The 14,626-nt window shown below is 42.9% G+C and overlaps 1 protein-coding gene across 1 annotated transcript in view; it reads right to left on the reverse strand.

The window, feature by feature from the left end:
* Positions 1-14,626, reverse strand: part of LOC306917883 (neuronal acetylcholine receptor subunit alpha-9-II-like) — a 44,704-nt gene that overhangs the window by 2,249 nt on the left and 27,829 nt on the right. The window contains exons 7-9 of the mRNA XM_079530774.1: positions 10,886-10,979; positions 8,979-9,157; positions 819-944 (exon numbers count right to left, since the gene is read on the reverse strand). Coding sequence (XP_079386900.1) covers positions 819-944; positions 8,979-9,157; positions 10,886-10,979 — 399 coding nt within the window. The remainder of the gene's footprint in view (positions 1-818; positions 945-8,978; positions 9,158-10,885; positions 10,980-14,626) is intronic.

The following is a 14,626-nucleotide window of genomic DNA, read 5'->3' on the forward strand; positions in this document are numbered from 1 at the left end:
GGAAATAAATTAACAGACAGAAACATAACAGCAACTTAATGACCCTGTTCAGACAGATATACCTGTCTCTTCTGTCCACTGGCTGTCCCTCAGTTGATGACAACTCTGCACGCATTTGGACTGTTCTCCCAGAACATATTGAAGTGATGAGTTATTAATGGTGGATTCAAATTCGTTATGTCTCTGTCTCTCTCTGTCTGTCTCTCTCTCTCTCTGTCTCTCTCTCAGTGTCTCTGTCTCTCTCTCTCTCATACAGATTATAGTTGATCTACAAGCTCACTTTGTGACGTGTTGTAAGCTTGTAGATCTATTTATAGTAATTAGAGCTTGTAGATCTATTTATAGTAATTAGAGCTTGTAGATCTATTTATAGTAATTAGAGCTTGTAGATCTACTTATAGTAATTAGAGCTTGTAGATCTATTTATAGTAATTAGAGCTTGTAGATCAACTATTTCTGCTATTTTGGAAATGCATGGACATTTTTCAACATGGAAGCGATTGACAATTGTGATGAGGCAATTATGTAATTACTGTGATTGACAGGTCTACCTCCTGATTGACAGGTCTACCTCCTGATTGACAGGTCTACCTCCTGATTGACAGGTATACCTCCTGATTGACAGGTCTACCTCCTGATTGACAGGTCTACCTCCTGATTGACAGGTCTACCTCCTGATTGACAGGTCTACCTCCTGATTGACAGGTCTACCTCCTGATTGACAGGTCTACCTCCTGATTGACAGGTCTACCTCCTAGCAGCAGTGATTATAATTACTGTGACAGTGATTGATTGACAGCAGTGATTGACAGGCCTACCTCTGAGCAGCAGGGGGCCACATGGGGGCGCTGTGGGAGGACCCTGGGGGGCCGTCGAGGGCCGGGGGTCTGCGGTCTGTGGACATGCCCCCTGGGGAGGGGGGAGGAGCCTGTTCCACAGTCGTCCTGCGAGGAGGGATTTGTTTTATTAATTTAATGATTTTAATATAACGTCTTTTAAGGACCGTTAATATTTAATGATTTTAATATAACGTCTTTTAAGGACCGTTCGCTACAGTAAAGTACAGGTCATCCAGTCAATGATAATACTAATAATAATGATAATAATAACCTCAGGTTACATTAGTTACATTAAATCTCTCCAACCTCATAGACCATACACATTATTAATAACCTGGTCAGGTACAGCGGTACTGGTACAGTTCTCTCCGACCTCATAGACCATACACATTAATAATAATAATAACCTGGTCAGGTACAGCGGTACTGGTACAGTTCTCTCCGACCTCATAGACCATACACATTAATAATAACCTGGTCAGGTACAGCGGTACTGGTACAGTTCTCTCCGACCTCATAGACCATACACATTAATAATAACCTGGTCAGGTACAGCGGTACTGGTACAGTTCTCTCCGACCTCATAGACCATACACATTAATAATAACCTGGTCAGGTACAGCGGTACTGGTACAGTTCTCTCCGACCTCATAGACCATACACATTAATAATAACCTGGTCAGGTACAGCGGTACTGGTACAGTTCTCTCCGACCTCGTAGACCATACACATTAATAATAACCTGGTCAGGTACAGCGGTACTGGTACAGTTCTCTCCAACCTCGTAGACCATACACATTAATAATAATAATAACCTGGTCAGGTACAGCGGTACTGGTACAGTTCTCTCCGACCTCATAGACCATACACATTAATAATAACCTGGTCAGGTACAGCGGTACTGGTACAGTTCTCTCCGACCTCATAGACCATACACATTAATAATAACCTGGTCAGGTACAGCGGTACTGGTACAGTTCTCTCCGACCTCATAGACCATACACATTAATAATAACCTGGTCAGGTACAGCGGTACTGGTACAGTTCTCTCCGACCTCATAGACCATACACATTAATAATAACCTGGTCAGGTACAGCGGTACTGGTACAGTTCTCTCCGACCTCATAGACCATACACATTAATAATAACCTGGTCAGGTACAGCGGTACTGGTACAGTTCTCTCCGACCTCATAGACCATACACATTAATAATAACCTGGTCAGGTACAGCGGTACTGGTACAGTTCTCTCCGACCTCATAGACCATACACATTAATAATAACCTGGTCAGGTACAGCGGTACTGGTACAGTTCTCTCCGACCTCATAGACCATACACATTAATAATAACCTGGTCAGGTACAGCGGTACTGGTACAGTTCTCTCCGACCTCATAGACCATACACATTAATAATAACCTGGTCAGGTACAGCGGTACTGGTACAGTTCTCTCCGACCTCATAGACCATACACATTAATAATAACCTGGTCAGGTACAGCGGTACTGGTACAGTTCTCTCCGACCTCATAGACCATACACATTAATAATAACCTGGTCAGGTACAGCGGTACTGGTACAGTTCTCTCCGACCTCATAGACCATACACATTAATAATAACCTGGTCAGGTACAGCGGTACTGGTACAGTTCTCTCCGACCTCATAGACCATACACATTAATAATAACCTGGTCAGGTACAGCGGTACTGGTACAGTTCTCTCCGACCTCATAGACCATACACATTAATAATAACCTGGTCAGGTACAGCGGTACTGGTACAGTTCTCTCCGACCTCATAGACCATACACATTAATAATAACCTGGTCAGGTACAGCGGTACTGGTACAGTTCTCTCCGACCTCATAGACCATACACATTAATAATAACCTGGTCAGGTACAGCGGTACTGGTACAGTTCTCTCCGACCTCATAGACCATACACATTAATAATAACCTGGTCAGGTACAGCGGTACTGGTACAGTTCTCTCCGACCTCATAGACCATACACATTAATAATAACCTGGTCAGGTACAGCGGTACTGGTACAGTTCTCTCCGACCTCATAGACCATACACATTAATAATAACCTGGTCAGGTACAGCGGTACTGGTACAGTTCTCTCCGACCTCATAGACCATACACATTAATAATAACCTGGTCAGGTACAGCGGTACTGGTACAGTTCTCTCCGACCTCATAGACCATACACATTAATAATAACCTGGTCAGGTACAGCGGTACTGGTACAGTTCTCTCCGACCTCATAGACCATACACATTAATAATAACCTGGTCAGGTACAGCGGTACTGGTACAGTTCTCTCCGACCTCATAGACCATACACATTAATAATAACCTGGTCAGGTACAGCGGTACTGGTACAGTTCTCTCCGACCTCATAGACCATACACATTAATAATAACCTGGTCAGGTACAGCGGTACTGGTACAGTTCTCTCCGACCTCATAGACCATACACATTAATAATAACCTGGTCAGGTACAGCGGTACTGGTACAGTTCTCTCCGACCTCATAGACCATACACATTAATAATAACCTGGTCAGGTACAGCGGTACTGGTACAGTTCTCTCCGACCTCATAGACCATACACATTAATAATAACCTGGTCAGGTACAGCGGTACTGGTACAGTTCTCTCCGACCTCATAGACCATACACATTAATAATAACCTGGTCAGGTACAGCGGTACTGGTACAGTTCTCTCCGACCTCATAGACCATACACATTAATAATAACCTGGTCAGGTACAGCGGTACTGGTACAGTTCTCTCCGACCTCATAGACCATACACATTAATAATAACCTGGTCAGGTACAGCGGTACTGGTACAGTTCTCTCCGACCTCATAGACCATACACATTAATAATAACCTGGTCAGGTACAGCGGTACTGGTACAGTTCTCTCCGACCTCATAGACCATACACATTAATAATAACCTGGTCAGGTACAGCGGTACTGGTACAGTTCTCTCCGACCTCATAGACCATACACATTAATAATAACCTGGTCAGGTACAGCGGTACTGGTACAGTTCTCTCCGACCTCATAGACCATACACATTAATAATAACCTGGTCAGGTACAGCGGTACTGGTACAGTTCTCTCCGACCTCATAGACCATACACATTAATAATAACCTGGTCAGGTACAGCGGTACTGGTACAGTTCTCTCCGACCTCATAGACCATACACATTAATAATAACCTGGTCAGGTACAGCGGTACTGGTACAGTTCTCTCCGACCTCATAGACCATACACATTAATAATAACCTGGTCAGGTACAGCGGTACTGGTACAGTTCTCTCCGACCTCATAGACCATACACATTAATAATAACCTGGTCAGGTACAGCGGTACTGGTACAGTTCTCTCCGACCTCATAGACCATACACATTAATAATAACCTGGTCAGGTACAGCGGTACTGGTACAGTTCTCTCCGACCTCATAGACCATACACATTAATAATAACCTGGTCAGGTACAGCGGTACTGGTACAGTTCTCTCCGACCTCATAGACCATACACATTAATAATAACCTGGTCAGGTACAGCGGTACTGGTACAGTTCTCTCCGACCTCATAGACCATACACATTAATAATAACCTGGTCAGGTACAGCGGTACTGGTACAGTTCTCTCCGACCTCATAGACCATACACATTAATAATAACCTGGTCAGGTACAGCGGTACTGGTACAGTTCTCTCCGACCTCATAGACCATACACATTAATAATAACCTGGTCAGGTACAGCGGTACTGGTACAGTTCTCTCCGACCTCATAGACCATACACATTAATAATAACCTGGTCAGGTACAGCGGTACTGGTACAGTTCTCTCCGACCTCATAGACCATACACATTAATAATAACCTGGTCAGGTACAGCGGTACTGGTACAGTTCTCTCCGACCTCATAGACCATACACATTAATAATAACCTGGTCAGGTACAGCGGTACTGGTACAGTTCTCTCCGACCTCATAGACCATACACATTAATAATAACCTGGTCAGGTACAGCGGTACTGGTACAGTTCTCTCCGACCTCATAGACCATACACATTAATAATAACCTGGTCAGGTACAGCGGTACTGGTACAGTTCTCTCCGACCTCATAGACCATACACATTAATAATAACCTGGTCAGGTACAGCGGTACTGGTACAGTTCTCTCCGACCTCATAGACCATACACATTAATAATAACCTGGTCAGGTACAGCGGTACTGGTACAGTTCTCTCCGACCTCATAGACCATACACATTAATAATAACCTGGTCAGGTACAGCGGTACTGGTACAGTTCTCTCCGACCTCATAGACCATACACATTAATAATAACCTGGTCAGGTACAGCGGTACTGGTACAGTTCTCTCCGACCTCATAGACCATACACATTAATAATAACCTGGTCAGGTACAGCGGTACTGGTACAGTTCTCTCCGACCTCATAGACCATACACATTAATAATAACCTGGTCAGGTACAGCGGTACTGGTACAGTTCTCTCCGACCTCATAGACCATACACATTAATAATAACCTGGTCAGGTACAGCGGTACTGGTACAGTTCTCTCCGACCTCATAGACCATACACATTAATAATAACCTGGTCAGGTACAGCGGTACTGGTACAGTTCTCTCCGACCTCATAGACCATACACATTAATAATAACCTGGTCAGGTACAGCGGTACTGGTACAGTTCTCTCCGACCTCATAGACCATACACATTAATAATAACCTGGTCAGGTACAGCGGTACTGGTACAGTTCTCTCCGACCTCATAGACCATACACATTAATAATAACCTGGTCAGGTACAGCGGTACTGGTACAGTTCTCTCCGACCTCATAGACCATACACATTAATAATAACCTGGTCAGGTACAGCGGTACTGGTACAGTTCTCTCCGACCTCATAGACCATACACATTAATAATAACCTGGTCAGGTACAGCGGTACTGGTACAGTTCTCTCCGACCTCATAGACCATACACATTAATAATAACCTGGTCAGGTACAGCGGTACTGGTACAGTTCTCTCCGACCTCATAGACCATACACATTAATAATAACCTGGTCAGGTACAGCGGTACTGGTACAGTTCTCTCCGACCTCATAGACCATACACATTAATAATAACCTGGTCAGGTACAGCGGTACTGGTACAGTTCTCTCCGACCTCATAGACCATACACATTAATAATAACCTGGTCAGGTACAGCGGTACTGGTACAGTTCTCTCCGACCTCATAGACCATACACATTAATAATAACCTGGTCAGGTACAGCGGTACTGGTACAGTTCTCTCCGACCTCATAGACCATACACATTAATAATAACCTGGTCAGGTACAGCGGTACTGGTACAGTTCTCTCCGACCTCATAGACCATACACATTAATAATAACCTGGTCAGGTACAGCGGTACTGGTACAGTTCTCTCCGACCTCATAGACCATACACATTAATAATAACCTGGTCAGGTACAGCGGTACTGGTACAGTTCTCTCCGACCTCATAGACCATACACATTAATAATAACCTGGTCAGGTACAGCGGTACTGGTACAGTTCTCTCCGACCTCATAGACCATACACATTAATAATAACCTGGTCAGGTACAGCGGTACTGGTACAGTTCTCTCCGACCTCATAGACCATACACATTAATAATAACCTGGTCAGGTACAGCGGTACTGGTACAGTTCTCTCCGACCTCATAGACCATACACATTAATAATAACCTGGTCAGGTACAGCGGTACTGGTACAGTTCTCTCCGACCTCATAGACCATACACATTAATAATAACCTGGTCAGGTACAGCGGTACTGGTACAGTTCTCTCCGACCTCATAGACCATACACATTAATAATAACCTGGTCAGGTACAGCGGTACTGGTACAGTTCTCTCCGACCTCATAGACCATACACATTAATAATAACCTGGTCAGGTACAGCGGTACTGGTACAGTTCTCTCCGACCTCATAGACCATACACATTAATAATAACCTGGTCAGGTACAGCGGTACTGGTACAGTTCTCTCCGACCTCATAGACCATACACATTAATAATAACCTGGTCAGGTACAGCGGTACTGGTACAGTTCTCTCCGACCTCATAGACCATACACATTAATAATAACCTGGTCAGGTACAGCGGTACTGGTACAGTTCTCTCCGACCTCATAGACCATACACATTAATAATAACCTGGTCAGGTACAGTGGTACTGGTACAGTTCTCTCCGACCTCATAGACCATACACATTAATAATAACCTGGTCAGGTACAGCGGTACTGGTACAGTTCTCTCCGACCTCATAGACCATACACATTAATAATAACCTGGTCAGGTACAGCGGTACTGGTACAGTTCTCTCCGACCTCATAGACCATACACATTAATAATAACCTGGTCAGGTACAGCGGTACTGGTACAGTTCTCTCCGACCTCATAGACCATACACATTAATAATAACCTGGTCAGGTACAGCGGTACTGGTACAGTTCTCTCCGACCTCATAGACCATACACATTAATAATAACCTGGTCAGGTACAGTGGTACTGGTACAGTTCTCTCCGACCTCATAGACCATACACATTAATAATAACCTGGTCAGGTACAGCGGTACTGGTACAGTTCTCTCCGACCTCATAGACCATACACATTAATAATAACCTGGTCAGGTACAGCGGTACTGGTACAGTTCTCTCCGACCTCATAGACCATACACATTAATAATAACCTGGTCAGGTACAGCGGTACTGGTACAGTTCTCTCCGACCTCATAGACCATACACATTAATAATAACCTGGTCAGGTACAGCGGTACTGGTACAGTTCTCTCCGACCTCATAGACCATACACATTAATAATAACCTGGTCAGGTACAGTGGTACTGGTACAGTTCTCTCCGACCTCATAGACCATACACATTAATAATAACCTGGTCAGGTACAGCGGTACTGGTACAGTTCTCTCCGACCTCATAGACCATACACATTAATAATAACCTGGTCAGGTACAGCGGTACTGGTACAGTTCTCTCCGACCTCATAGACCATACACATTAATAATAACCTGGTCAGGTACAGCGGTACTGGTACAGTTCTCTCCGACCTCATAGACCATACACATTAATAATAACCTGGTCAGGTACAGCGGTACTGGTACAGTTCTCTCCGACCTCATAGACCATACACATTAATAATAACCTGGTCAGGTACAGCGGTACTGGTACAGTTCTCTCCGACCTCATAGACCATACACATTAATAATAACCTGGTCAGGTACAGTGGTACTGGTACAGTTCTCTCCGACCTCATAGACCATACACATTAATAATAACCTGGTCAGGTACAGCGGTACTGGTACAGTTCTCTCCGACCTCATAGACCATACACATTAATAATAACCTGGTCAGGTACAGCGGTACTGGTACAGTTCTCTCCGACCTCATAGACCATACACATTAATAATAACCTGGTCAGGTACAGCGGTACTGGTACAGTTCTCTCCGACCTCATAGACCATACACATTAATAATAACCTGGTCAGGTACAGCGGTACTGGTACAGTTCTCTCCGACCTCATAGACCATACACATTAATAATAACCTGGTCAGGTACAGTGGTACTGGTACAGTTCTCTCCGACCTCATAGACCATACACATTAATAATAACCTGGTCAGGTACAGCGGTACTGGTACAGTTCTCTCCGACCTCATAGACCATACACATTCATAATAACCTGGTCAGGTACAGCGGTACTGGTACAGTTCTCTCCGACCTCATAGACCATACACATTAATAATAACCTGGTCAGGTACAGCGGTACTGGTACAGTTCTCTCCGACCTCATAGACCATACACATTAATAATAACCTGGTCAGGTACAGTGGTACTGGTACAGTTCTCTCCGACCTCATAGACCATACACATTAATAATAACCTGGTCAGGTACAGCGGTACTGGTACAGTTCTCTCCGACCTCATAGACCATACACATTAATAATAACCTGGTCAGGTACAGCGGTACTGGTACAGTTCTCTCCGACCTCATAGACCATACACATTAATAATAACCTGGTCAGGTACAGTGGTACTGGTACAGTTCTCTCCGACCTCATAGACCATACACATCCTGCTCATCCAGTCGATGATGAGAACTTTGGCCCAGTGAGGGACGGGTTTGGCTTCAGCGCCGCAGAAATGAATATTCATGATGAAGATCGTTAGCGACGTGGAGGCTGTGATCATCGTCATGGTAGCGATGTAGTATTTACCTGTTTAATAAACAACATATTTAAATTAGACTCTTGAATATTCATGATGTAGTATTTACCTGTTTAATAAACATCATATTTAAATTAGACTCTTGAATATTCATGATGTAGTATTTACCTGTTTAATAAACAACATATTTAAATTAGACTCTTGAATATTCATGATGTAGTAATTACCTGTTTAATAAACAACATATTTAAATTAGACTCTTGAATATTCATGATGTAGTAATTACCTGTTTAATAAACATCATATTTAAATTAGACTCATTAACATTGAAGATGGTCAGAGATGTGGAGGTTGTAGTATTTATAAAAATCACACTCTTGTGAAGTGAGCATCATCATACATCACATTTTGTGCTCAGCCAATCAAATCATTACAAAAGTTCCGGCCAATCACTTTTGGCGCCTTCGCGTTTCTGCCGTCACTTTTATCTTCAATATGTACTTTGCTCAGCCATTCAAATCATCGCAATGGGGTGATCAGCCAATCACAAGCCAATGTTTGTGTTCACACAAACCCAGAAAGCTGAGCATAGGAGGGGCTAGTGTCCCTCAAAACAATAATAGGACACTCTCTGAGGATGGGATGGTAGTCATGGTACTGCCCTATCAGAGGATGGGATGGTAGTCATGGTACTGACCTATCAGAGGATGGGATGGTAGTCATGTACTGACCTATCAGAGGATGGGATGGTAGTCATGTACTGACCTATCAGAGGATGGGATGGTAGTCATGTACTGACCTATCAGAGGAACACTCTCAGAGGACGGGATGGTAGTCATGTACTGACCTATCAGAGGATGGGATGGTAGTCATGTACTGACCTATCAGAGGAACACTCTCAGAGGACGGGATGGTAGTCATGTACTGACCTATCAGAGGAACACTCTCAGAGGATAGGATGGTAGTCATGTACTGACCTATCAGAGGAACACTCTCAGAGGATAGGATGGTAGTCATGTACTGACCTAATAGAGGAACACTCTCAGAGGACGGAATGGTAGTCATGTACTGACCTATCAAATGAACACTCAGAGGATGGGATGGTAGTCATGTACTGACCTATCAGAGGATGGGATGGTAGTCATGTACTGACCTATCAGAGGATGGGATGGTAGTCATGTACTGACCTATCAGAGGATGGGATGGTAGTCATGTACTGACCTATCAAATGAACACTCAGATGATGGGATGGTAGTCATGTACTGACCTATCAGAGGATGGGATGGTAGTCATGTACTGACCTATCAAATGAACACTCTCAGAGGATGGGATGGTAGTCATGACATGTACTGACCTATCAGAGGATGGGATGGTAGTCGTTTACTGACCTATAAGAGGGACACTCAGAGGATGGGATGGTAGTCATGTACTGACCTATCATAGGATGGGATGGTAGTTGTGTACTGACCTATCAGAGGGACACTCTCAGAGGATGGGATGGTAGTCATGTACTGACCTATCAGAGGATGGGATGGTAGTCGTGTACTGACCTATCAGAGGGACACTCTCAGAGGATGGGATGGTAGTCATGTACTGACCTATCAGAGGGACATTCTCAGAAGGAGGCATGCTCTCAGAGGATGGGATGGTAGTCATGTACTGACCTATCAGAGGGACATTCCCAGAGGATGGGATGGTAGTCATGTACTGCCCTATCAGAGGGACATTCTCAGAAGGAGGCATGCTCTCAGAGGATGGGATGGTAGTCATGTACTGACCTATCAGAGGGACATTCTCAGAAGGAGGCATGATCTCAGCAACCATCATCTGGAAGACGGTCAGAGCCAGCAGGACGGTGACGCCAAGAGAAACCTATAAATATATCAAATATATAACAATATATATAAATATATACTATATAAAATATATAACACAATATGCAGGGCTGCACACAACTTTTTTGGTCTAGTACTCAGAGGAGCACCTGGAGAAGTTACTTGGTGCTCCAAAATGCGGCGACACGTCTCGCCGGATGGATAAAAGAGGAATGCATGAATAACTTATAGAAAAACTATATTTATTAGATAGGTGGGGAGTCAATGGAGGGTATTGCAACTCTAGATTCATACCATTATAAAAAAAATCTAGAGTTGCAAATTGCAGCTAGGTCCATGTGTGGTCCAGCCCTAAATGCATATTCTAATAAAAACAACTTAATACTTCCTAAGGATAATATGAGCATCAAAGCAATAATTAGGTACTTTTTATTTGTATTTTTATATATATATATTTAAATAGCCGATCTTAGTCCGTGAGCCAGGGGGGTTGGTCTGTACCATCTGGCTGAATAAGGCTCATAGTGATTTTTGTGAAGGTATACATGTCTAGAGTTAGAAAATATGTGATAGCATTGCACCCGTGGTAGCTTTATGAGTGCTATCATGCATTTTATTTTATAACACTAGGCGAAAATTGCATGGATCAATATGAAAAAAAAATATTAATACACCCCCCAAAAATTATAGAAAAGGTTTTTGCAATTGGTTCTGGTACCTCTAGGCATGCTTAAGAATATACTGAAAATATAGGAAAATATATGTTCTGGAAAGGCGTCATTTTCAAGATGGCGTCCAATATGGCTGCCAGGAGCTTAACATGGCTATAACTAATACTAATTCATCATTATTTGGGGGTTTAGGACTAAAGGAATGTGGCTGAATCAGTGAAAGTGATCAGTTAATTATAGGGATGTGCCGATGAGACATTTTGGCCGATATCGATATCCGATATAATTAATTGCTGTTATGGCCGATAACCAATATTACCAATGTCGATCTCATTCTGTATTGAAAGATTATCATTTTGTCCATTCTGAAAAATCCATGTAACAGGGTGTCTGCACTGCAGGCTTAGGCAAGTCACATCTAACTTAAATACCTTTATAATATTGTGAGCTTGTAGATCTGTTCAAACTGTTACTTTGGGCTTGTTTATCTGTAAAGACAGACCGATTCATTAATTTCATTTCATTTTTTTATTTATTCCAAACATGTTAAAATATAAATGAGAAAAGACAAAGGAAATAAACGTCCAAAAATAATAATAATAATGATCTTTCATAATCCTTAACTTATGTTTATGTTCGAAAGTCGGGCAGATACTGGCACTGAGGAGGATATTGGAAGGGGTATGGGAGCGCAACCTGTCAGCGGTGATCACATTCATTGACTTCCAAAAGGCTTTCGACACCATCCACCGGGGGAAACTCATGAGTATTCTACGTGCCTACGGAGTTCCAGAAAAGTTGGTCCAGATGATAGAGTCAAGCTACAGCCAGACTCGAGCCAAGGTCCAAGTTCGGCCTCAAGCTCAATACCAAGAAAACAAAGGTAATGACAGTCAACACAGAGGACAAAACCATTGCCACTGCAGACGGGACGGTGCTCGAGCGAGTCGAGGACTTCAAGTACCTCGGGGCCTGGACTGCCTCAACTGAAAAGGATCTGAAGGTTCGGAGAGCACTTGCCTGGAAAGCCTTGCACAGGATGAGGAGAGTGTGGAAATCAGACATGGGAGAAGACCTTAAGAGGCGGCTGTTCATAGATACTGTCGAGACATGGACCCTCACAGTACAACAGGAAAAATCCCTGGATGGAGTCTACACAAGAATGCTACGAATGGCACTAGGTGTCACATCAGAAATGTGGACCTCTTCTATGGGGACCTACCGCGGGTCACGGACAAAGTCAGAGAGAGAAGGATGAGGCTGGCAGGGCACTGCGTCAGGTACCCAGAACTTGAGGCAAGTAAATTGACTATGGGAGCCAAACCCAGGGCAAAGCCAAGGGGGGGAAAGAAGCGTACCACCTATGTAGACATGCTGCGGCGCGACAGCTTGGCTAACAACACTGCAGAGCTCAATAACCTGATGTTGGATAGGACATTGTGGAGGGCAGCGATCCAGGAATCCTGAGTTGGTGTTGGCTAGACCTCACTCTCGCAGTTACTATGTTCGAAAAAGGAGTAGGGAAAAGTTTATTGAAAAACGTAATCGGTCTGATTAATCAAACCGATGCCGATTAATCTAAAAACAACTCAAATCGTCCGATACCGATGTGTTTGCCGATTAATCTCCCATCACTAGTTAATTATGTATTGCCAAATCCAAAATGGTGTCCATACCACACCCAAAGTGATGTTCTATTGTACTGCATTATGTAAAAACAATACAATTACAAAATGAACAGAATAACTGTCACATAAAATCAATTTCTTATAAGTAGGTCAATCTTATGTGCTAAAGGTCAGGTCAATGTCTGTCTCATAAGCAGGTGTGTCCAAGCATGCAGCAGATACAGTATGGTCACTGGTTGACATGCACAGTATTCACCTTACCATTGATATGCAGCTGTTTGTTGTTGTAACCTACAGCAGGGGTATTCAACTAGATTGAACTGTAGAATGATGGTGTGTGGGGGGCCGCACAGCGTGCACGCTTTACTGAAAATGTGGGGGTTCTCAAAATGCATTTGTGCTCAAACACAAAGATGTATACATTTGTGCACAGTAATGAGCAGGATAATATGACTATACAGCTATATGTTACCATAGAATAGATGTAGACCTATTTGACAGTGCATAAACATAATTGCCATGACATTAACGACCTTCAATGGGACAGTCCTGTGCAACCTCATATCCATGTGCAAAGGCAAGATCAGAGCACAAAATACTTTGCTGGCAGGGAACTTCCCAGACTACCCTGATGTGCTGGGTGAGTTGGGTGTCACAATGTAACAATCTGTTGCTGCTGTTGTACCACGACAGTTGTACTCATATACAAGTGGAATGTGGCAGACCACCAAGCTCAATTTGAAAGTTCAGGGGATGTCACACAATTTGGATGGGAGATCCACATTTTGCTAAGGGTGACCTGACACCTGATGAGATGTTGAAGCTACAAATGAGAAGTGATGTTGATAATAAAGAGGATATACTTTTGACAATGAGGTAGATCAGGATTTGGGTAAGATATTGCTGCCAATCAGGAGGGCTAGGGGGATGTGGTAGGTTGATTTTATGTTCCTGATTATGAGTTGAAGCTTACAGATATTGAATGTAGTTGCAAAAGATAAATATTATCATATTTTCTTATGCTATTATTACAAATGTATAAGTATAAGTTGTTATAGAAATATAAATAGTTGTTTCTGTTTCATTGACCAGACCTTTAACATGTGAGATTGACCTGATATAAAGGCCTTTTTTGATTATGCCAATTACCAAAGTTTGGGCAACCAAGCTAAAATTGTCCCCAAATACAACAACAACAACGTAATATGAAACAGCATTATTAGGTTTGGTATTGAACAGATAGAAGTGTCAAATGGACTAAAAGGTGATGTAATGGTGAACGGAAAGTTATCTTATGCATTACTTACACTGTACACTTACACTATATTTAGTTTATTGAATTTCATAAAACATTTCATTAGAATTTATGTTCTAAGATGGTTTTA

Source organism: Electrona antarctica (assembly GCF_951216825.1).
Source record: "Electrona antarctica genome assembly, contig: scaffold_73, whole genome shotgun sequence".
Classification (NCBI taxonomy): domain Eukaryota; kingdom Metazoa; phylum Chordata; class Actinopteri; order Myctophiformes; family Myctophidae; genus Electrona; species Electrona antarctica.